Source organism: Ursus americanus, chromosome 12 (assembly GCF_024610735.1).
Source record: "Ursus americanus isolate L20-20 chromosome 12, mUrsAme1.1.p, whole genome shotgun sequence".
Taxonomy (NCBI): Eukaryota; Metazoa; Chordata; class Mammalia; order Carnivora; family Ursidae; genus Ursus; species Ursus americanus.
The window spans coordinates 71,254,150-71,278,129 of record NC_142138.1 but is presented as its reverse complement, the minus strand read 5'-3'; the positions used below and the strand labels follow the sequence as shown (position 1 = coordinate 71,278,129).

General features: G+C 57.5%; 1 protein-coding gene across 3 annotated transcripts; it reads left to right on the top strand.

The window, feature by feature from the left end:
* Window positions 1-1,347: 1,347 nt before the first annotated feature.
* On the top strand, window positions 1,348-23,881 carry RORC (RAR related orphan receptor C). Of its 3 annotated transcripts, XM_087866298.1 has the most exons (12): window positions 1,394-1,476; window positions 3,649-3,678; window positions 6,483-6,537; window positions 14,601-14,686; window positions 15,022-15,163; window positions 16,367-16,876; window positions 17,098-17,219; window positions 18,176-18,308; window positions 18,471-18,578; window positions 18,761-18,871; window positions 20,234-20,343; window positions 23,233-23,881. In XM_087866298.1, exons 3-12 carry the CDS (start codon window positions 6,531-6,533, stop codon window positions 23,392-23,394), a joined length of 1,491 nt encoding a protein of 496 aa, XP_087722424.1. In that variant the 5' UTR covers window positions 1,394-1,476; window positions 3,649-3,678; window positions 6,483-6,530; the 3' UTR covers window positions 23,395-23,881. The 3 variants fall into 3 exon arrangements, with proteins under 3 accessions (XP_045646472.1, XP_045646473.1, XP_087722424.1); XM_045790516.2 differs by lacking the exon at window positions 6,483-6,537 and having other exon boundaries at window positions 1,348-1,476; XM_045790517.2 differs by lacking the exons at window positions 3,649-3,678; window positions 6,483-6,537 and having other exon boundaries at window positions 1,377-1,476.
* Window positions 23,882-23,980: the final 99 nt, after the last annotated feature.

Sequence of the window (23,980 nt, the reverse complement as noted above, 5' to 3'; positions counted from 1 at the left end):
GGTGGTGCTTTGGAGAGCATTGCCTTTTCATCCAAGCCTGCCCGAGAGGGAGAGACCCAAAACAGACCAGCATCATGTTCCGTGCAGAGACGTGTGGGCCACAGAGAGATAGATCGATGTGGGCCACATAGATGCATGGGCCATGCCTTTACCAAAAGGGTATGGCACAGATACACACCGTCGGAATTTTGGCACAGGAAGTTCCCCAAAAGTGGCCACTCCACTCTTCCTCACTCCCTATCCCCTTGCCCAGCATCCTAGGAAGTTGGGAAGTCCTTCTCTACTTCTAACCTTTGTCCCTCGAGCTGCAGCCATTGGGAGACACCAGGAGTTACCCAGGAATGGAGGTGTTGACGGTAGCAGAGCGTGAAGCTCCAGGGTGGGGCAGCAGTGGAGGATGGCGAGATGGGAGGGCGGGGGAGGGAAGGGACAGCTGCCTGCCCTCTCCATGCCAGGTGCCACGTGCTGTGGCGTGGCTGGCTCCCGCTCTGCTGTTTACCAGCTGGGAGTGAGAGCAGGAGGAGGTGCCAGGGAGCCGCCCCGCTGCATCTTGGCCCCTGGCCAGCCAGCCTGTTGGGTAACCAGGAGAGCCAGGCCCAGCTAATCAAACTCTGGACCGAGGCTGTGCGGGAGAAGTGGCCTCCAGGACCTGCACCGGTCTCACTGTGCCCTGAAGCCCACCGAGTCTGGGGGCTCTGCTTCCTCCAACTAGTGCAGTGTGGCCTCTCCTGGCCCCTCCTATCCTGATGCTCCTCTGCCCCCACACGCTCCTCCAGCCCTGCAGTGAGCCCCTGACAGACCAGGAAAATACGGAGGCATCGGCAAGCCAGGGAATTCTAGGGAAGGGCGGCGAGGTGCAGGGGCTAAGCAGGCAGAGGCCTCAAGAAACGGAGGAACCGTGGGATGAGTCTGACCTCATCCTGGAGAAGCAGCACAATCCCCCCCAAAGAAGCCCTCCCTTCCCCATCTCCCCGTTCTTGTCACCTCTCTTGGTCAGGTAGAAGACACGCCATCCTGAAGTCACAAAGACCTGGCTTCAAATCACAGTGCAGCCACGTATTGTCCTTGGGCGAGTCAGTAATATCTTTGAGCGTCATGTAGCTTATGGGTAAATCTGCAATAATGGTGGGTGTTGCGAGGATGGAAGAAAATCAGAGATTTACATAAAATGCCTGGCAAAGGGCCTAGCGCACAGTAGGTGATCAATAAATGCTAGTCCCCTTCCCTTCACTTGTTTCTCCTCAAGGCTCCAAACTCTGCTCCTCTGGTCTCGCCCCGTCCCCTCCCGCTGCCAGGCCACTCTGCCAGCCACTCCTTTCCCCTGCCTGCTGACGGGCCAGGTGCTCCCTCCCTGCTCCCTCCTCCCTCCCCTGGGCCCTGCTCCCTGCCCTCCTGGGCAGCCAGGGCAGCAAGGACGGCACCAAGGGAGCTGCCCCATGGACAGGGCCCCACAGAGACAGCACCGAGCCTCGCAGGGTAAGAGGCCCATGGCCCTGCAGGCAGGTGGAAAGGACTTGCCAGGAGGTTCAGAAGAGAGAGAGATTGGAAGAGTCTGGTCAAGAAGCGAGGAGGAGGAGGACAAGACAAGAAAGGAGGAGAGAGATGGATTGGCAGGGGACACAGGCCAGTCTTGATGGAAAGTGCAGGAGAGGCAGGAGGAGGGGCTGGGGACACAGCGGAGGAGGAGAGCATGGAAACTGGGAGAAGCAGGAAACACATGGAGAGGAAAGAAAGGGAGCAGTGGAGAAGGGAGAGACAGGTGCAGGGCGGGGTGGGGTGGGGGGAAGAGCAGAGCCCAGGAAGGGTCAGAATGTGGGCAGGCCCTCCCAAGCGTATGCGCCCCCTGTGAGGAGCTGGTAACACTGCTTTACTCAGGCGGCAGAACCCTCGCAGTGGCTGGAAGGCTGGCCGCTCGCCTTCTGTTCACCAATGGAGGACCCTGTCCTGCCTTTAAGGGTGACAGACTGAGGGCTGGGGGAGGAAGCAACCACACCCTGTCAGCTGCCCGTGCCCACTAGCCTGGCACTTTCCTCCCCACTGTCCCAGAAGTGTGGGGTTTCATTTCTGCTGAGAATGTCAGGCAGCGGGAGACAGAGTCAGGCAGTCTTTGGCCCCACGCATGGTCTAACTCAGGGACCCTCTCAGAGCAGGGCCCGCGGCCGCATGCTTGGTCCGCTATGAGCACCGAAGGGAGTGAGTGCCGGCAGGCTCTGGGGCCACCTGGTGGAGGAAGAAGTCCACTGCCCCGGCAGGCAGCTGGCGGGCGAGGGGAGCACCCCCACCCCAGGGCTGCTCTGAGGTGCAAGGCTGGAGGCCAGAGAGAGGGTGCCACGTCAGGGAGGAAGCTGGGTGGGGCCAGTCAGGATCAGGGGGAGGGGGGAGGGGCCGGATGGAACCACTCCTTCCCTGGGCAGTCCTCCCCCACCCCACCCCAGCAGAGCCCAACCCTCCTAGTCCGTTCACCCCCACTCTGCCCTGTGGAGGAAGCCACCAGTGGGGAGCATCTCCTGGGCAGAGGGACAGTGTGTGGGGATGGTGGAGAGGTGTCCAAGATTGCGCAGCGGAAGGAAGACTAGAACAGGAGAGCAGATCCAGAGTTTAGGGAGACTATAGAGGACATAAGGGCTTTTCCTTGTCGGGGACAAAAGGCTGGCCTCGTGCTCTATGAGGAGCTGCTGTGAGGTTGTAGGAAATGGACCAAGGTCTCGCAGGGGAAGCCTCTTCCCAGGGGCCCCCTCGGTAGGTGTTCAATAAATGCTGTAAATGAATGACCACCTTCCCCACCCACTCCACTCCCACCGCCACCACCGCGGCCACGACGTTCTAGCTAAGGCTTCCCCCTTAGCAGCTGCCCCTCGGAAATATGTGCATCCCTGCCCGCCCCACGTCAGCCCACCTGGGCACTCTACTGCCTGCTCTCTGCCTGGACAACCCGAGGAAGGGATTCCCTCCTCTGCAGGCTGGAGGGCCAGAGGCCAGGGAAGGCAGAGCGGGGTCTGTGCTCACAGCTCTCCTGCCTCTTCCTCCAAACATCCTCAGCGTCTTACTCTCAACCTCCACACCTCTGGTGGTCCTAGGGGCTTTCAGGCACAAATAAGCAACCAAAAGCTTTAACTCCCACAGAGATGTAACTCTGGCTGCAGAATATTTATCGCGGGCCTCTAATGGGCCCGCCACTATGAAGGCTCTGGGACTCACAAGGTCAATGAGGCAGGCAGCTTCCCAGCTAGCGGGAGAGCCTCATTTCATGGATAATGACACAGTGATAGCAGTTAGGTAACAACGTGGGGAGTGTCGGGAAACCAAGCGCAGTGCTGAGTGTCAGCACAAGGGCCGGGGAGAGGGGCCTCGGAAGCCTGAGGGATGAGGGGAAGTTGGCTTTACGCTGACCAGGGTGTCAGGAAGGGCATTCTGGGAGAAGGAATAGTCCGGGGAACTCCCAGAGGTAGTGAGAAGCCTGGCGCTTCTGAGGACCTGCGGGGCAGAGGATGAAGAGGGGGTGCTGTGGAGGAGGGTCCCACCTTCCGCTCAGACCCCAGGTTCTGGAGGAAGGAACGAGGTGGGATGGGGCCTGTGATGGGGAGGGCTGTGTCTCCTGGTGCCCGTGGTCTTCAGCTTTTGGCCCCGGCCCCTCTCTTCTCTTTCCAGAGCTGCTGGCTGCAAAGAAGACCCACACCTGTGAGTAGAGGGTAGGGGCGGCAGCTGGTGCTGGGTGTGGAGACATGGCTAGAATTCAGCGGGGCTCCTGGGGGTATGCACCAGACAAAGGCGGCTCCGAGCAGGCCCAGACACAGAGGGGCCAGGCAGAGACTGCACCTAGGGAAAGAGGGGAGGTGGGGAGCCTAGCAGGGGGATGGATGAAGAAACCTCAAGAGCAGGGCCAGGGGAGATCAGGGGGAAGCCGGCAGGGAGGAGGAGGAGGAGCGGGGGAGAGAACGATTATAAAAGGAGTCCGTGGGAGTCGGAGAGGAGGGGTGCTGGACAGAGGCACAGGAGCTCGCAGAGGGGAGGAGGGAGATAGAGAGCAGGAGGAGGCAGGGGCAGCCTCAGGGATGCAGGGAGCCTGCACCACCAGGCTCTGTGGCAGCTGAGCCCTGTTTGCAGTTCATCTCGGTGGTTAACACGTCCCGAGGTGCGAACGAGCCAGGCTGCGCAGAGCTGGAGAGCGGGAAAGCCTTCACCTCTGTAGGAAACGTGACACACAGGGACACTCTGGGCCCTGAAAGACCGAGGCAACAGCATGTGGGAAGGGGGCTAGAGCTCAGGAAGGACTTCCCAATGGATACTGGCGAGTATGTATCCTCTCTAGGGTTCTCTCAGCACATCAGATCTATCCCCCTAGTTTGTGGGAGAAGCTACTATTCACCCATTCCGCCTCAGTCCCAAAGCTCATATCCTATCAGGGCCATGCGCGCCCTTAACAGCCTGAGGGTACTCTGGGGGAAGGCTTCCATAAGCATATGGCCCTGAATTAATGAGGCCCGAGGACCACTCTGGGGCAAGAGAGACCACCCGCATTTCTCCACGGCGCTCCCTGGGATTACCCACCAGTTCCTCCTGAGAGCTCACTGAGCCCGCTCTAGCTTCCAAGATTGCCTACAGCCTCCCTGTTTCAAGCAGAGAAGTCTCAGAGGCAACAGCATGGCCTGGTCCCTGAGCTGGGCAGACAGGGGCTGGGGGGCCATCCAGGATGCTACATCCTCCTGGGTGGGGGCTTGCTTTGCTCAGCACAATCCTGATCGGTGCCTCGCCTGCCCCTAGCCACAGGGCCCCACGGAAATGCTGAGCAGGGCCCTGGGAGGAAAGCAGGTCAAGGAGTGACGTGCTCGTGAGCTGGGGGATGGGAGCCAGGGACCATATGTGGGTGGGGAGGGAGATGGGGGACTTTCGGAGCAGCTGGAACTGGAAGAGGCTATGCTCCATTCCTACCTTAACCTCTTACCGCAGAAACCTTGGCCAGGACCACGCCCCCTTCCCCCTTCCCAGCCCACTGGTCCTGTGCGATCATGCCCCCACCCCCACCCCAGAGTGTCCTATGAGAAGCCGGGGTGACAGCCCCTCCCGCAATCCACTGCCCGGGTCCTGAGAGCTAGAGGCAGGCCAGCAGGGCAAGGCCTGTACCAGGCTGAGGAGCTGCTAGAGGCCTGGCAAGATCAGAGGCCTCTTAGGAAGTTTGCTGCAGAGAATCCAGAAGAGATTAATGACTCCCCCGGGGTGGCAGGCTCAGAAAAATAGGTTCCAAATTGAGATAACCCCAAGGAGGGGGTCCAAGACAAGCCCAAGAAGGAAGAACCCAGGAGGGACTCCCAGACCAAGAGAGGGCCTAGCTACTGAAGGGCCCTGAAGAGGGAACCCCCAGGCTGAGGTACCTCACAGAGCAGATATGAGGCTGAGAGAGCCCCTCAGAAGGACCCGCAGGCCAAGAAACTCTAGACTCACATGCCCGGAGTCTTCCCAAGCTGAGACACCCTCAAGAGCAGACTTGAACCAGAGAAACCATCCCATTCCTCAAGTGGGATCTGGGGCTAAACTGCCTCAGTTTGAACCCTGACCCCACCACTTACTAGCTGTGTGACCTTGGGCAAGTTACTTAACCTCTCTGTGTCTCATTTTCTTCATCTTCAAAATGGGGATAATGGTACCTCCCTCATAAAGTATTTTGTGAGTATTAGATAATCCATATAAAACCTTAAGTGTTTCTGGCACAAAGTAAACATTATTATTATTATTACCATCACCATCATGACATCATTATCATCATTATCTGCATTCCAATTTCAGTTTTGCTCTTGAGGAAACTTCTGACAGACTAACACTTCCTGCAGATAGCGGGTATTTGTCTGATGACTAGTCCTGGTTCTATTATCATTTATTCCCTAGCCCCAGGGCATGAACCACATCTGTAGGGAGGGCATGAGCAGGGTGGGTGGTGGGGCAGCCTCCCAGACTGCACCCCACTGGGTGGCTGTTGGCAGTCTACAGGGTCTCAGGTGGCACAAGCCCCTGCCCCCGGGGCAGGCATCCTGTGACTTACCTCTAGAAACATCCCTGGCAAAGAGTGTCAGGCTCGGGTCCTCAGTGGGAGGGGTAGTAGGAACCTGGCTAGGTTCCTGTGAGCTCCATTCTGGTTCCCCAGCCAGAACTACCCTGGCGGGTGGAAACAGCTTTTACCGCGTGTGGCTGTCACATGTGGTTTTGGAATTTTCCAACGCCCCCTGCAATTGGCTGCCCCGCCCCTCACACCCTGCCCCAGGCCCAGATTGGCCACGTGGGGCGCCTGTCATCCTACTCGCTGCACCCCAGAGGGGGTGGGGATGCAGTGGGGGGGGGGGTTGTCACTGGGCCACCTGTGTGGTGGTGGCTTAAACCCCCCTGGCCCAGAAGAATTGGAAGAGAGCTAGGTGCAGAGCTGTGGGCTGAGGCTCTGCAGAAAGGGCCTCACCCCCAACCCAGCTGCCAGCTGTGCCCCATCCCTGGACCAGCCCCTGCTGAGGACAGAGCGCTAAGGCGGCAAAGCCCAAGGCTCAGTCATGAGAAGTAAGTGAATGGGGCCACCTGGGAGTGGGGAAGCCTGGATGCTGTTGTCATCCCTGGGCCTCTGGAACAGAGGGGTGTCTTGGGGACAGTGTGAGCAAAGCTGAGTGCTCGTTCTTGCCGGCAGCATGTGTCCCCGTCAAGGCCAGTGTCTGCTGGGATACAGGTGGAGTCGCTAAGGAGTCTAAGAGCAGGGTAGTACGGGGCCATAGAGGAACGACTCTGTCGTGGGCCCTGGAAGGATCTGCAGGAGTAGCTGAGGGGCTCTGGCCCTCGTTTAACAAGAAAGGATTGAACCCTGTGAGGCCAGTGCTTCGCCCCTGATCCTGCCCCTGCCGCTGTAGCAGAGGGAGGCTGCTAACTCCCACTGCTGGGCTTCCCTCCATGCCTCCAACCTGCCCCCGAGGGGGGTGAAAGAGGAGCCCGAGGGGCTGCTGTGACCTGAAGCAGCAGGACAGGGAGAGGCAAGGCAGACGGGCAGGTAGAGAGGGTCAGAACCCCACGTCCAGGTCTTAGCGCATGTGTGCGCGTGTGTGCCCATTTTCAGTCACCCATCTGATGAGGGGGATAGGGCAGGGGAGACGGGAGCAGAAAGCCTTCAGCTTCACCCCCTCCCTGGTGTGCGGTCAGCAGCTAGTGGGCAGATGTCTGGGGCCCCTGTGCTTTCTAGCAGCGCAAGGACGGGTAAGTCAGACAATCCCTGTATTCATGGAAGGAAAGTTAGAGAGCCTCTCGGAGCAGGGGGCAAATGAGGAAAAGGGAAGCCCATGTCCCTGTGCCCTGAGGCCTGAGGCAGCCCCAGCCTCAACCTGGGGTCTTCCCACAAACCACGGAAGGGAGGCCATATTGGGACCTGGAAAGACCCATGGGCTGAGAGTCTAAAGACCAGGTTCTGGTGCCAGCTCTGTCACTGACTAGCCACGTAGCCTCAGGCAAGCCGCTGGGCCCTGGTCTCTTCATCAGCAAAACTAGAGAGCTGAACTTAAAAACAAAACCAACATTGGAGAGGCTCCCAGTTCTGAGGACCCAGGACCAAGGAGAGAGCCCTGGTCCCCAAGGTGAGCACCCCCAAGGCGAGCGAAGGCATCTCAGCTCTCACAGGACATGGATGGAGAGGAGGCCATAGACAAGTGTGAGCTTGGGACCAAGATCGCAGTGCAGGTGTATGGGCTGGGGTGGGTCAGGAGGGGAGAGGAAAAGAGCCAAAAACTTCCACAGGAGGAGGGGCCCTTTGGAGCTTTCGTTTCCTTCTAGCTCCTTCCGATTAGCAGCAAAGGTTAGCAAACCAGTCTTCCCAGAAACGGCCCCCAGTCAGCAAATCCACCCTAGTAAGCAAGGGGCTTGGCAGGAGAGCCGAAGTCCCCAGGACTGAATGAGGGAGCTTCTACGAGATATCCCCCCAACAGCTCCATCCAGGCTGGTAGATAGGAGAGGGGGTCCCCTCCGATCCGGGGGTGGATGCCACTGGTCCTTCTCACTTGGGCATCTCTGGCTATCTCACGGCCCCAGGTTACCTGACTGCCCCCCCCACGCCACACACACACCCAGTGAGTGCCAGCCACCTCCACGCCCTCTGACCATAACCAGAGAGAGGCAGCACATTGGGGGCTGGGGACTGCGACACACCCAGGGACCAAGGGACAGACACAGACCAGGAAATAAAGAGCGGTGCAGAGGCCAATGGTGTCCTGATGGAGCTATAAATGGAGAAATACCAGGAAATACCGCCAAAACATCGCAGTGTGAAACCCGAGGCAGAGGTGGGGCACAGAAGATGGAAAGGTACGCAGACACAGAGAGAGATGCAGAGGGAGGAGGACGGGCAGCCTAGGGGAGACGCGGAGTACTGATCAGGGCTGGAGAGGCAGAGAGGGGGAGGCATGGAGTCCATGGAGGTTCTGAAAGGATCGCACAGCTCCCTGCCATGGCGACCCGCTACTGAGTAAAGAGGAAGTGTCCGTTAGCCAGACTCCCAGCCAGCCAGAGGGATGGTGGCTCTAGCCATCTCTCTCCGAGGACATGGCCAGTGTGGAGCCGAGAGGCGTGAGGCCCCAGTACTGGGTATGGATGGCGAGGTGGGGGGCACGCAGGTGTGAGGTGGCATGCCTGTTTTTGCTGTGCCCTCATCTTTCCAAGTCTGGTCACAATAATGACGAGCAGTGGGCCAGAAAGAAGTCCAGGTCCCCAGGGTGCCATAGCTCTTATCCTGAGAGCCCAGGGCCACGTGAAGACTTCACAAAGGGCCCCCTCCTTCCTTGTATCACCCCTGAACCTTTGCCTTTTCCTCTCTTCCATTCCTAACAGGAATCCCAAACACCCCCAGCCCAAGGTACTAGAAGCCGGAGCATCCCAGCCTGTCCCGTACAGTGAAGCGTGGGTGTTGGTATCTCCACCCCTCCCAGGGGCTCCCTCCCCTGCCCTGCCTCTGTGCCCCTGACTCAAACAGGGAGCAGGGACTTTCCCATGTTAAGAGTTGTCCTAACGAAGACAGCCCTGGGGTCTCCTCTCGTCCTGCATGGCTAGTCCCTTCTGAGATCTAACCTCTACTCCTACTGCGCCTGCAATGCTGTCCTGGGACTCCGGGCTCAGAACAGATGGGGATGTCTGTTTGGGGAAGGGTCAGTAACAGGGCAGGGCCTCAGCTCCAGAGCCAGAGTGTCCCTGGGTTCCATGTGTCCTGGAACAGCAGAGCCCTGTGGAAGAGAGATACAACCTGGAGGCCGGGAAGCCGCTGACTGTGACTTGGGGCTCCCACTCACTCCTCAGAGCTTCTTCCTGGTGATTCATCCCCTCCCCCCATTCACTGGTTGTTTTCACTCAATTCTTTTGTTTCCCCTCCTTTCTCCTGTCCCAGACTGCGGGGGTGGCGGGGGCACCAGGAGGGGTTTCAGGTGGCTGGCTGTCTTTCGTGGCTTTTCAGAACCCCAGACTCTCCCTCGCCCACCTGAGTTTTAGCTTCACTACTTTCTCAGCCCTGGGATCTGGATGTCTCAGCAGAAACTTCTCACCCTGGCTTGGGAGTGGTGTTCGCCAGGTAGAGTGGCTTCTCTCCTGGCCCCCCACCAACCCTCCCCCTCCCGCTCCCCTGTGGTGGCACCCACCAGTGTGGTTTCCAGCTTTGCAGAAGCTGTGGGAAGGAGAGCTGAGAAGGGAGGGAGGCTGGTGACAGGCTGGGGTACACAGGGGACCCCTGGCCAGAGCTGTGGTCTCTGTGCCGGTAGGGGGTTGGGGGGAGCTAAGCTAAGAAAAAAGTTGCATTCCTCTTTCCCATTCACTCATTCATCTCTGCAGAGGCCTACTGAGATGCACAAAAGCCAGTCCACACCCCTGAAGGGACTCTGTCGGTCAGGCGAGCTGCTCCACCTTGGCCTTGGAAGCCTGCCCCAAGACACGAGTAAAGGCAGGAGGAGGTGGGCGCTGCAGAGGAAGAGCTGGGACAGAGGGAACCATGTCCCTGTGGGTCTTTACAGTAGACACAGTTCCGGCTTTAGTTCCACGGGGGGTCCTCTCTGAATTCTGTTCCCAGCCCACCTCCACTCTTCGCACTTTTCCCCTGCAGCTAGTAACCTCGTCCCCTATCCCCTATCCCATTTCCTCAACGTATGTGGGCATCTCATCCTTACAGGGGGTATGGCTTAACGGGTGGGAACATGGGCTCTTGAGTTACAGAGATCTGGGTTCAAATGGCACATATGCCACATCAGACTGTGTCACCTTAGTCAAGCCACTTACTCCCTCCTGGACTGCTTTCTCATCTGTAAAACAGGGACAACGCAAGTAATGCCTACTTCCCAGGGTTGTCATGATCATTAATGAAACACGTACGTGGAGCCTGGCACGGAGTAAGAATTCAGCCCAGGCTTATGTCTATCATTACTATCCCCCCTTAATCACTGTCCACTGGAAAAGAGGAGAGAGAAAGAGAAGAGAAGGAAGGCCAGCTGGAGACTGACAAAGCACCAGGAGAAGATAAAGCCCCACAGCTCCTCTGACTGCATCCACTCTCCCGCAGGGCTGGGGGACGTTCTGGGGTTTGAGGGGAGAGATCCCCCTGGGTTAGAGCCCCTCCTTTGCTCCTACCACTTCCTCTCTGTGGCGTAGGGCACCTGGACAAGGCCCAGGGCTGGCTTCCTAAGGTGGCACTGGGCCAGGCTCTGGATGCATTCAGAGAGCACTATCAGTGAATCTCACAGCTGTGGGAAGGGTGAGATTAGAGGGGTTTGAGGGAGGGGAAGACAGACCACCTTGTCGCTACCGGATTTGCCCACATAGGAGGTGTACATAATGAGCTCCCTGGGGGACTCCAGTCTCTGAAGCAACCCAGGAGAGATTCATTTTCCTTGCCCAGTACCGTATCAGGATGAAGCTTTAGAGGTCTCCCAGGCTGAGGAAAAGACACGAGAATGAGCTGGGGGAAAAGATGGCCAACCCCGTCCTCATCCCCCAGGAGGCGCAGCCTGGCCCAAAAGCCCCAAGACGACTAAATTCTTGCTACTCAAAAGTGTAGGCTGAGGACCAGCAAGCGTGGGCACCAACCAGAGCTTGTCCAAATGCAGAATCTGGGCCCCAGACGTGAGTAGGGACCTGCTCGCGAAATGTTCACAAGATCCCTTGGTGATCTTAGTTGAGACGCAAAGGACTAGAGTCACGCAGTCACTAGATGTGTTCAGGAGCTTTCATGAGCTAGTAGGCACTTCTGTCTCCTGGGAACGGGAGTGTTTCCTTTGACGGGCCCTGGGAGAGAGCAGCGGTGAGGTACAAAGATCTTCCTGAAGCAGCGGGGGCCTCAGGGGCTGGCCTAGACAGGCCTGACCTTTGCTTGGTTCGAGTTCCTGGCACCGTCAGGCCCTTAGATGGTAAGTTCCTGGCAGGCCAGGCTCCAGGGCAACAGTTTGAGTAATCCTGTGATTACTCAGCTCCCCCTCCCCAATCTGGGTTCCCATCACCTGCTGCTTCAGGCAGGGGCTCAGGGGTAGGTTGTGAAGGTGAGGGATCCGAGGTGTTTTTCAGCTCCTGCTCACCCCACTGCCACGGCTGCCAGCCCTTCCCGTTCCCCCTCCCCGCCTCCACAAGTCACGCTCACGCGCACCGGTACTTTCTCTTTGAGGTTTCAGGCAGATGGCATTGAAAAGAGTACAGGTGGCAGGGGAAGGAGGGAGCAGTGGGAGCAGAGGGCCCGATGGTGCAGGCAGGGTGAGGGGCAGGGCACTGGGGCCAGGACATCACTGTGGGTTTTTCTGTGTTTCTGCACCTGTTTCTCCATCTCAGGGTCTAAGTCTCTGTTGTCTGCCAGTCCCAAACCTCTTGGTCTCTCTAGCTCAGAACCTCTGACTCTGTGTTCCCGCCTCACCGTGCACCTCTGCTTTGGGGGCCTGTGGGTGGGGAACCCTAAAGAGTGGCTGGCCTGGTGGCTGGGGTCCGAACTCCAGCGTCCCCCCGGCACAGGTATCTGGGAAGGGTGTCCATGGCTGGCCACGTCATCCCATGAGACGAACAAGGTCTGGGTTCCAGTGCTGTGAGGCTCCTGGGGCCGGGACCAGCGGTGGGTCAGGTGTGGGGTGGGGAGAGATGTGTCTGGGTCACCTGTGTGGTTGGCGTACACACGCACGCGGATGTGGCTCTGGGAGAAGGGAAGAGGCAGGGAGGCCTGTGGTTGCCTGCTGGGCTAGAGTCCGAGTTCCCACTGTGGCTTGGCCTAATCTCCCCTCTGCTTACTTTTTTGGGTGACCCACGTTGGTTTCTCCCCTCTCTGGGCCGAGGGCCACTGTGGAGAGAGACCCACGCTGGTGGAGGGAAAGGTGTGGAGGCAAGCACAGACGCTATGGGGCCCGAGCGCTTCTGCTGGGCCTCAGGGCCCGCTGCATTTCTTCGCCTTCAGCTCTGCTCTGTGCTAACAGCGTACGTACAGTCTGCCTCTCAAACAGCGCTTTCCACGGGTAATGTCATCACGCCTACCGTCCTACCTCCGTCATCCCATGGACAAGCAATGTCCTTTTCTATCCTGATCTCACTGACAAGGGAACCTGGGCCTAGAGAATCTAAGTGACTTGACGTACAGGTGCCCCCACATTTTCTGCCCCTTTTCCAGCCACCAGTCCCCTCTTGTTCTCTCTTCCCTTCCGTGCATTCCAATCTGCTCTTCATTTACTGGAAAGAATCTGAAAGGCTCACTTGCCATCTGTCCCCAACAATCACAGCGTCCTGGGTGGGTGCTGGGCAGGCAAGTGGGGGCTGAGGTGGGGAGAGAACAGGCTTCCTGTGGAGGAACTTCCGATAGCCGCAGGCCCTGTCCCCCATGAGGTGGCTGTTCACTCTGCCCCAGCTCAAAGCCGGCTTGAGGGGAGGACGGTCTCAAGATGAGGCAAACAAAATTTCAGGGGGTGGTGGGCAAGCCACAGTCCCCTCCCCACCTCATGTCAGGAGGCCCTACACACGACCAGGGTCCAGGCCTGGGCCAGAGGGAAGCTCAGCGGAACCCAGGTTTGCCCTACAGGCCAGCTGCTGCCTCCACTGACCCTTGGGCTGGGACGTGGTTGGGGGCCGGTCAGAGAGGAGCTGGGGCTGCGGCGTTAGATCACTTTTCTGACCTGCTCAGCCTCAGCCTCCCCACTCAAAGGGGAGGCAGTAGGGCCCCAATGGCAGAGAAGAGACCCCCGTTCCCCTGGGATGGATGAAAACCCCTGACATAGTGGAAATCCCAACTCCCCTTCAAAGATGAGCTGGGATAAGGCCAACTGCTAGTCCCTGAAACTCAGTAGAGAGCTGTGGCACTGACAGGGACAGGGCAAAGTAGAGGAGAAGTATCTGGAGCCCTGAAAGGTCACGATGAGCTCAGTGGGCAGCTGGGGGTCCTACTGGCCAATGAACACACACTAACACACAAACAGGTAAGTGTGCCCGCTGGCTCACAATTACACGTACCTTCCATGTGTACACACACCCTCCAACATGCCCACTGATGTATGGACCCCAAAAGCCATGTACACGGAACAGTGTAATGGAAAGCAGGGGAGCTAGGGTACAGACTCCGCTCTGGGGCAAACTAGCTGCACGAACCTGGGCCAACCACCTTGTGTACCCTCCTCCATCAGGACAGGGAAGGGAAGGGAAGGGAAGAAGGAAGGAAGGAAGGAAGGGAAAGGAAGGGAAAGGAAGGGAAAGGAAGGGAAAGGAAGGGAAAGGAAGGGAAAGGAAGGGAAAGGAAGGGAAAGGAAGGGAAAGGAAGGGAAAGGAAGGGAAAGGAAAGGAAAGGAAAGGAAAGGAAAGGAAAGGAAAGGAAAGGAAAGGAAAGGAAAAAAAGGACAAAGGTTGAATGAAATGGTCTCTAGTCCCAGGCAGAGCTAACATTCATGATTGGTGCACATACAATTGGGCCCATAAACACAGACACTCTCCCATGTGGACTCACGCAGAGCTGTCCACTCTCTGCTCCAGGGCCTGGGGCCTCGGCGCCCTGTTTGATTCTCGCCCTGAATCGCCAGCATCTGACAGACATGGCTTGTTGAGCTGTCTGCTGGGCTCCACCTCACTCCTCCTTACCTTCTCTGGGCCCCACTCTGCGGACCCTGTCCTCTTGGCCCCTGAGCCTTCCCTGCCAGGCTGAGGATGGTCAGCATCTCTACCCGGCCCAGGTGCCTCCTGCCTGGCACACCACGTCTCCCCCCCCCCACCCCCATGCCTCACCCTCTGCCCATGGGAGCAAAGTCTGCTGGGGGAGGGTGGCCTAGAGGAAGCCCCCTGGGCGGGAAGCAGGTGTTGTAAAGCAGCGAGAACTCCTAGGTCCCCCGGCGGGAGGGGGGCAACTGGAGCTTTTCAACTCGAAGGGCTGAGCAGGTGGCCCCTCTGCAGCGGTATCTTCTGTCCCTGCAGGGCTGACACAGCTCCTGGCTGCCCCGTGAGACCGAAAACGGCCTCCCCAGACCCTTTGCGGAGCGGCATTCTTCACTGCACTTCTTCCATTTTGCGAGAGGGGAAGAGCAAGCTGGAGCGGGGCGGGGAAGCATCGTGTCCCTGGATCTACCAGGGTCAGGTCCCTGGGCTGACCGTGTGTTCTTTCTCTCTTCCAGCACAAATTGAAGTGATTCCTTGCAAAATCTGTGGGGACAAGTCATCTGGGATCCACTACGGGGTTATCACCTGTGAGGGGTGCAAGGTGAGCGTTTGCACACGCGTACACACACACACACACACACACAGAGTCCCTACCAAGGCGGGGAGAAGGGGTTCTGGGGCCCTCGTTCTGACTCCAGGGATGGTCTCCCGAGGCAGCTGGGGAGCTGCTGGAGAAGTGCCTCACACAGGAGGGCCTTGTCTTAATCTGGGGACATGACTGCGTGGCAATTGTATGGTCGCTGAGAAAGGGAGGAGAGAAAACGGACTGGTCGTAGGGTCTGGGAAAGCTGCGGCCAGAGCCTGGGCTGGAAGCCCTGGGGCCCGGGCTGGGCCTGGCCAGGGTTGGCAGCCGAGGGCTCTGCCTGCCTTCCCCAGGGTTTCTTTCGCCGGAGCCAGCAGTGTCACGTGGTCTACTCCTGCACCCGCCAGCAGAACTGCCCCATCGACCGTACCAGCCGGAACCGGTGCCAGCACTGTCGCCTGCAGAAATGCCTGGCCCTGGGCATGTCCCGAGACGGTGAGGCCAACCGGGCAGACCCCCGGGCTTTCCCTGGAGCCTCCAAAGAGGCAGCCTGGCCTGCTGTGCCAGGCAGGGGTTACCCTGTAGAAACGTCCTTCCGTGGGGCCTGCGCTGGCCATGCCCCAAGGGGGTGCACCTCACCAAAGCTCCTCGTGGTCCCCACGGTAGGCTCTGCTGGAACAGCCCCTTTCCCCAACATCCCACACTCCTCACTTTCTTCTTCCCGGGACGGATTCTCCTCACTCCCTTTGCCTGCGACCCAGTTACCATGCAGCTCGCACCTCGTCCCGCCTGCCCCATGGCTGCAGTACTAGCTCCATCTCCCTGGCCCCCCAGCCCCATGCTGGGACACAGGACAGTGGCTAGGACTGGAGCCCGAGGCAGCCGGAGAACCACCTGGAAGGTGGGAGGGTGGGGAGGGCTGCTGTTCCCCGTGCCTTTCTCCTCGATATTCGCCCACTGCCTCAGCGCAGCCCCCATCACCACAGAGGGAGCCCAGGGCGGGGTTGGGGGAGGCCTGGGGTGATGAGGAGCCAGAAAGAGCCCGTCAGCACTTTTCAGAGCCCAAAATAACAAAGTGAAAGGAAACACGCAGGGGTGCAAAGGGGCAGGCGGGGCGAGGGGCTGTGCCCCCACACCTGGGAGGGGTGTGGGGGGAGTGAAAAGGCAGGAAAGAGAGAGCAGAAGAGGATGTTCAGAAACAAGCCGCGGAGCCTGGGTTGGGCTGTGGTGAGTATCTAGGTCACCAGGGAGCCTGCAGGCCTGACCACAGGGAGACCTGTGTTCTCGGCTCTCCTCTTCCTCCGACCCTCCCAGACAGGCGAGGTGACCCCAATACAGCTCGAGGCCCCCAACTCGACCACCCCCAGCCCCAACATCAGGAGGCCAGAGTCCTCAGTCCAGACTTACTGCTTGAATTCTGCTACCAGCAGAAGCTGGTTTCCAGCTGGGAGAGTTTGCTCGGGAGACGAAATGCCTGGGCTGGACTCAGTCCTGCGGCAAACACCTGCAAGAGGTGGGAGGGGTCTCGAGCAAAAGTGGGGGCCCCCAGGGGAGGTTCTTAGGCCACACTGGAGAAGTTCTGCTTGGAGCCACTTCTCCAGGGAAGAGCAAGTGAATTCTGTAACGGTCAAAATGCCTGTCGATGCTGCCCTGTCCCCTGTGCTCCTGCCTTGAAACCTGACCCCTGGCCTCTTTCAGCTGTCAAGTTCGGCCGCATGTCCAAGAAGCAGAGGGACAGCCTGCACGCCGAGGTGCAGGAGCTGCAGCGGCAGCGACAGCAGCAGCGGGGACAGGTGGCCAAGACCCCGCCAGCGGGGGGCCAGGGAGCCGACCCCCTCGCCTGCCCCGTAGGGCTCCCGGATGGGCAGCTTCCCCTGGGCTCCTCACCCGACCTGCCTGAGGCCGCGGCCTGCCCCCCTGGCCTCCTGAGAGCCCCAGGCTCCGGGTCCTCCTACCTGAGCAGCTTGGCCAAGGCCGGGCCTGACGGGGCCTCATACCACCTGGAATACAGCCCCGAGACGGGCAAGGCTGAGGCCAGTGAGGGTTTCTACAGCACAGGCAGCCAGCTGAGCCGTGACAGATGTGGACTTCGTTTTGAGGATGCCGGGCATCCTGGGCTCGAGGAACCAGGACGGGGCCCGGACGGCTACTGCAGCCCCAGTTTCCACAGTGCCACGGAGGCGTCCTATGCCTCCCTGACGGAGACTGGTGAGCAGCTGGGTGGCGGAGAGGGTAGGGATGATGAGGGAGGGGCTTCCAAGAGAGGGGCCCTAGTCAGCACCCCATGTACACCAATCCTGAGCCCAAGGGAGCTGCGGGGTCGAGGAGGGGAGGGAGAGCAGGGGTAGGCCAGGACGAGGAGCGCGCTTTGTACGGGTAGGGTAGCAGCTGGCTGAGGTGGGGCCTGTGCCTTCCTCCTCCGGCCTCAGAGCACCTGGTGCAGAACGTTTGTAAGTCCTACCGAGAGACGTGTCAGCTGCGGCTGGAGGACCTGCTCCGGCACCGCCCTAACATCTTCTCCCGGGAGGAGGTGGCCAGCTACCAGAGGAAGGTGAGGCCAAGAGACCATGTGGGAGGGGGTGGGGGGCAGGGAAGAGAGGGGTACCTGCACGTGCTAGTGGGCTAGGGCGAGGCAGGCTATCACAGACAGACACAAGTGCGTACCCGTTTTTAAAATGGGGTGTATGCGTGCTTGTGCGTCTGTGTGTGTGTGTCTATACCCTAGCAGATGGGCGAGAGGTTTTCCTTTTCCCCTGTCTGTAAACGTTTTGCCGGGCCTTCATCCTCCCTCCTCCAGCACCCAGACCTTGGTGCGTACAGCCCTCGGTACACTCTCCTTTCCTGTCCCCTCTCAATGACAGCAGTAGTCGGAACCCTGATCACCGTTCGTTAAACGCCCCTTCTCTGCCCAGTACTGAATGTTTCCCATAAATGACCCTCCATCGTTACGACAGCAACCCATGAGGCTGGCATTTATTTCTGTTCTTAACAGACTGGGAAACCGAGCTCAGAGAAGTGAGCACACTTACTCTAGGTCCCACAGTAATGGAGCCGCAGCTACACTCAGATCTACCGGGCTCCTGAGTTTATGCCCTTTTCTGTCACACTCTTGACAATACCACCTGTTCTAAAAACACTCGTTTGGCACTGAAGTTTTGCCTCTCTACATTATTAAGACCTTTGGGCCGGTCTTTTTGGGGAGAGGGGTATGTGCTTCTCTTCTCATCAAAATGCAAACTCTGAGGGCAAAGCTGCCTCTCCCATGTTTTTCTTGCCCCACGACAGCTGACTCAGGCCAGCGGCTGGTGGGAGCTCCGTGAGCGCGCCACGTGACAGGGATTGACCCCGAGTGCGCATCTGTGCTGAGGATAGGCTGAACACGCCAGAGCGGAGAGTGTGGGAGCTCTGAACCTCACGCCCGCAGTTTATCAGTCTGGGCTCCCAGGGCCTTGGGAGGGCGACAGGTCATAAACGGGGCTACAGTGGGACCCTCCTCCTTCCTTCCAGTCCATGTGGGAGATGTGGGAACGCTGCGCCCACCGCCTCACCGAGGCCATTCAGTACGTGGTGGAGTTCGCTAAGAGGCTCTCAGGCTTTATGGAGCTCTGCCAGAATGACCAGATTGTGCTTCTCAAAGCAGGTGCCCAGGGAGGGGGGCAGGCCTGGAGGGAGGGGGACCGAGCACGCAGCGGGGCGGGGCTGAGCGAGGGAGACGGCTTAGGGAGAGCAGGACACTGAGGGGCACAGAGCCAGCTCCCTGGCTTTGCCTGACTCCTGCCTGCATGTCCCCCCCTCTCCCCAGGAGCAATGGAAGTAGTGCTGGTGAGGATGTGCCGGGCCTACAACGCTGACAACCACACGGTGTTTTTCGAAGGCAAATACGGTGGCATGGAGCTGTTTCGAGCCTTGGGTGAGGGGCAGGGGAAATGGGAGAGACAGGAGTTGGATGGCAAGCCCATCTAGAGTCCCAAGACCCAGGCACCCTCTCTTCAGGGCAGGTCACCCCTCTGCTCCAAACACCAAGAGGGTGGGTGTCCTCGGGTGCCGTGGCCTCACCCACATTGCTCATTCTTTGGTTTTTCTCTCCCTCAGGCTGCAGTGAGCTCATCAGTTCCATCTTCGACTTCTCCCGCTCCCTGAGCTCCTTGCACTTTTCCGAGGACGAGATTGCTCTCTACACAGCCCTTGTGCTCATCAATGCCAGTGAGTGTCGTTGGGCTTGCCTAGGGGACACTCAGGTGGCAGGGGAGCAACGGATATTGAAGGGTCTGGACCTTCGAATGTGGTTAAATCTGGGAAATGGCTTTAAAGAGCAGAAGGAAGATTCAGAGGAGCCTCAAAGAGGGAAGCACCCTCCAAGGTGGGGTTGGAGGAATGGGGAGCCAGGTAGCCAGGAGGGTGAGAGGAATTGCACCACTTCCCGAATTCTCATTTGCTCATGAGTTCTCATGTCAGTGAGTCCGGTGAGGCCACACATTGGAATCACCTGGAGAGCTTTGAAAAGTGATTCTTCCTGGGTTCCACTCCCGGAAACTCTGAGGTCATTGATCTGGGCACAGCCAGAGCACCAGGATTTTTTACAGCCTCCCGCGAGTGATTGTCATGTGCTTGGGAATCACTGCTGTGCGCGAGCTAATTTGGAGACGGTGTGCTGCCGTGGCAGGACTCTGGATACCCACTACACGGGAACGGAGCAGGCTGGGCTGAGCCAGGGGACGCTGAGTATTTGGAGAACCTGGGAAGTGGGTCGAGCTACTAACCAGAGTTTCCCGATCAAGACTCTCCGTTGTCTGGCTCTGCCGATGAGTAGAGACATGAACACGTCCTTCGAATTAGAAATAAAGACTTAAAAAATGATTTCTGGCTATTTTATGGAGCCAGGGCAAAAGTGGTTTGTCTGTTGGAGTTAGCCACAGATGGCTGCAGAGGCCCTGCTGCTGGCCTAGAAGGCTTCACCACGGCCACCTGCTATCGGGCTCATCCTTGGCCAGGCGACAGGGCTCTGTCTCATTTTTCCCTCATAGGGGAATCCTAGCCCTGAACGGGCTATATGAAATATCAGGGTACCAGGGAGAAGGCCGCTTGGAGTCAGGAGATTAGATGTTCTTTTTTTTTTTTTAAAGATTTTATTTCTTTCTTTTTTTTTTTTTTAAGATTTTATTTATTTGAGAGAGAGAGAGAGAGAAGGTGAGAAGGAGAAGGAGCAGGGGAAGGGGCAGAGGGAGAGAGAGAAGCAGGCTCCCCGCTAAGCAGGGAGCCTGCTGTGGGGCTCGATCCTGGAACTCTGGGATCAGGACCTGAGCTGAAGGCAGACCCTTAACTGACTGAGCCACCCAGGCGTCCCAGGAGATTGGATGTTTTTATCTCTTTCATCTCTCCCCAGTTTTCCTTATAGACAGCTAGCCAAGCCCCGGGCCCCAGAGCTCTTCATGATCAAACCAGGACGCACACGCACTCAGCCGAGAAGGCTGCTATCCAGCACACACATCCGTGATACATCCTTTCGGGGGAAGTTAATGTCCATGTTCTTTCTTGTTCTCGCTGTGGTCCCATGCCCTCCTTCAGACCGGCCAGGGCTCCAAGAGAAGAGGAAAGTCGAGCAGCTGCAGCACAACCTGGAGCTGGCTTTTCATCACCATCTCTACAAGACTCACCGCCAAGGCATCCTGGCAAAGGTAGGAGCAGTCCCTGAGGTGGAGGAGCTCAGGCCCAGCGCCGGAGCTGGGCTACCAGGGCTTGTGAGGGCCAGGCTCCAAGGGTACAGAGTAGGAAGTGCTTGAGTGCCACATTGCGCCGGAGAGCTTGCAGCAGCATGGGGACCAAGGGGGTGAGCTGTCACTTCCATGTGCGTACAGACGGGAAGTTAAGAGAACTTGGAATTGGGAAGGGCCGACAGGAAATAATGTGGCTTAATATAGACAGCACTCACCCAGCACCTGCTTGTGCAAGGCACCGTGGAATGGGAAGATACAGAGAGGCGGTCCGTGCCCTCACTGGGGGTTTTGAGTGTGGTACAAAGTGGCTCGTGTACCAGTAACTCTAATACAGAGGAGCACACGGTATGTGCTACGCTAGTAATGCGATGAACAAGGTGCTGTCCCAGACATGCTGTCATCCTCAGTCAATAGGACAAGTATTAAAACCTCCTTTTAGCGATGAGGAGACTTAAGCAACTAGTCCAATGGTATGATTACATGATTGGTAAGTAATAAATGCAAGATTTAATCCCAGTGCTCTCCCACCATATCCCTGTGCCCTGATAGGTTACGTTGATAAGAGATATTGGGGGAATGTTATGACAGCATGGAACAGGGATTAAAAATAATTTGGAGTATTACTCGGAGTGGGACATAAATGCTTCCTAGGAAGGTGGCATTTAAAGTCGGCCATGACGTATGTCAGATTTCAACAGACCTTCATGGGGGTGAGGCAGGCATTTCAGGCTATGGGAACAGTCAGCAAAAATAAGGAGGCAAAATAGTACATATATGGGGACTAGCTCATGGTACATTCCGACTAACACGTAAGATTGGGGGCTGGCATTGAGTGATGAGGGCAGGGAAGTAGCAGAAGACAAGCTTGAAACTAGGTCAGGTAGCAAATCAGAGAGGACTTCCAGTGCCATATTCAAGAGGGAAGGCTTTATTTCCAGGCAATGGAGAGCTCGGGAGGCTAGCAGAATGATGTCATCAGAGCTATTATTTAGGCAATTTAATTTGGAAGCAGCATAGGGGAAGCATTTATGTAATCGTTCAAGCAATGGGCCCTTGCTATGTGCCAGGCACAGTGAGTGCTAGGTGCCGAGGACAGAGAAATGACTTACAGCACAGTCTATACCCTAAAGAACTTCAAGTCTGGGCGGAAGGCTTGGAAGGAGAGACTGGAGCTGGGAGCACAGCTGGGAAGCAGGTCTGGTCGGCCCCACCTTCAGAATACACCCCCCCCACCTCCCACCATCGCCCCTCCCCATCAGTTCTTACGTGGCCTGTCAAGAGGCCTCTGGCCCTTGCTGGTCCATCCTGCCAAAGCCAAGCAGCCCAGGCCTCAGCCCTGCTGTAGCCGCCCATCCCGCCCATCCCGCTGAGCGGCAGCTCTAGAGTCTGTCATGGCGGACTGGTCTCCCTTATGACCCCGACTTCCTTCCTCCCCTGCGCTCCTCTCCCTGCCCCCCCGGGCACCTGCTCCAGCAGCACTGGCCTCCTTGCTATTCCTTTGGCACCTCATGCACGGTGGCATCTCAGCGCTTTTGTACCTGCTGCTCCCACTGCCTGGAAGGTTCTTCCCCTCGTCTTCCAAATGGCTTGCTCCATCTCCTCATTCTGGGGAGGTTTCCCCTGACAGCCTGATGCAAAAAACCCTCCACCCCTCACCCTGCATTATTGTTCTTTAAGAATTTCTCAGACATATTATATATTTGTTTTCTGGCTCCCTCGTTAGAATAGGCATTTAATAAAGCTAGACATTTTATCTCATTCTACTTTATTTTATCCAGTGATATGTCACCACAGCCCATCACAGTGCCTAGCCCAGTAGGTTCTCAACCATCCATGAATGGATGGACGGACGGATGGGGAGATGAAGCTATTGTGATAGTCCGGACAAACTCAGACTAAACCAGGAGAAATGAGGAGGATGAATCCAAGAGACATCAAGAGATCTATGCTGCCTGGTCTTCTCTGACTGCCCCTTTCCTAGGAAACTAAGTGCGGGGGGAGGGGGGCAGCTAGTGATGGTCCTTTCAAGCCGAGCTCGGTTATACAGGAAGCTGCAGAAGATGAATGGTTTTCTCAGCCTTTCCCCAGCGAGGTCGCCCCGCCTCTGTCTCCTCATGGGTCTCTGGGCCTCTTTGGTTCCCCTCTGGCTGAGTACTGGTGGTGCTGGGTACCTGCTTGGAAACTGTTTATAATTCAAACAGTTCCTGAGCATTGTCATATGCCAAGCATTATGACAGGAACAGAGGATGCAGAGAGAGGGAGACAAGGAGAGACCCTACCTAAGGAGATTAAACCTAGCAAGGGTGGAAAGGCAGAAACTAGACCATTTTCCTAAAATGGTGTTTACGTGCTACCTACACAGAGGGAAGCCCAAAGGAAAGGCCCCTGGTGCAGGGAGAGGTGATTAGGGAAACAGTCCCAGAGGGGTGACACTTGAAAGTGAGGAAGCCTTAGCCAAGCAAAGAATCAGAAAGGCCTTCCAGGTGAGGAGGACAGCATCGACGAAGGTCCAAGAGGCACGCGATAGGCTACAACAGAGTCGCAGGGTCTCACTATTGTACGAGTAGAAAGTGTGAGTTAGAGCGTTCACCAGGGTTCATTGTAGGAGTAGCAAGAATGTGATCGGGGGTTCACTCAGAAAGCACACACCTGTCCCGCAGCAGCCCTCGCGTGCCTCCAGTTTCCTAAACACATACCCCCACTGTGATGGGACCTAATCCAGCCACTGCCCCAGTGCCAAGTGCAGAGGGCGAAGCAAGGAGGGTTGCCTAGTCCAGGAAGGAGAGGACATCTTTGCTCTGGGGAGAAGGCTGGAGTACTGACCCTCCTCCCCTGTTAACCCACCTCCAGCTGCCGCCCAAGGGGAAGCTTCGGAGCCTGTGTAGCCAGCATGTGGAAAAGCTGCAAACCTTCCAGCATCTCCACCCCATCGTGGTCCAAGCTGCTTTCCCTCCACTCTACAAGGAACTCTTCAGCACTGAAACTGAGTCACCCGAAGGGCTGTCTGAGTGACCTGGAGGAGGGACTCCTTTCCCTTCGTTAGAGCCTACTGGCCGTCCTCCCTGGATCTCCTCCCACCTTCACATTTTTCTTGCCTGTGCTCCTGGAGGGTGGTCCCTGCCTGTTCTTTAGGGGTGAGCAATTGCTGAGACTGGTTTTCTGCCCACAGCCTTGCCTGACAGTGGGCCAAGAGCCAGAGGGTGGCGAGGAAGGAACACCATCTCCGGCCTCAGCTTTGTTGCGTCTCCTTTCCCATGACCCTTCACCCCCAGCTTCTGAGACGCCTGGGGTGGCACATAAGGACCTCTAGGAGGACCATGGTGTCCTCAGGGACACCCTGGATGAACGGAACTCAACTCTGGGCTCAGAAGCTAAGAACAGGACTTTAAAATACCTCATTGCATTTCCCTGTGGGCTTTGGCTGGGGAGATGCGTCAAGCTCAGAGACTGGCGGCTGGAGGCCGGAAGGACCTGTATATAACATGAATCCAGACCTTTAGATTTTCTGCTTCCCCCTTCTTCTCAGCTCAGCAAGGAAGTGGTTGGGCATCCTGCCCTTTTCCCAGGGTCTAAAAAAAGGTGGATATGTGGAGGATAA

Coding starts and splice junctions, on each gene's coding strand:
- RORC (XM_045790516.2), top strand. CDS start 1,437: ATGGACAGGGCCCCACAGAGACAGCACCGAGCCTCGCAGG. Junction 14,687..15,021: donor TCACCTGTGAGGGGTGCAAG/GTGAGCGTTTGC, acceptor TGCCTTCCCCAG/GGTTTCTTTCGCCGGAGCCA. Junction 18,309..18,470: donor GATTGTGCTTCTCAAAGCAG/GTGCCCAGGGAG, acceptor CCCTCTCCCCAG/GAGCAATGGAAGTAGTGCTG.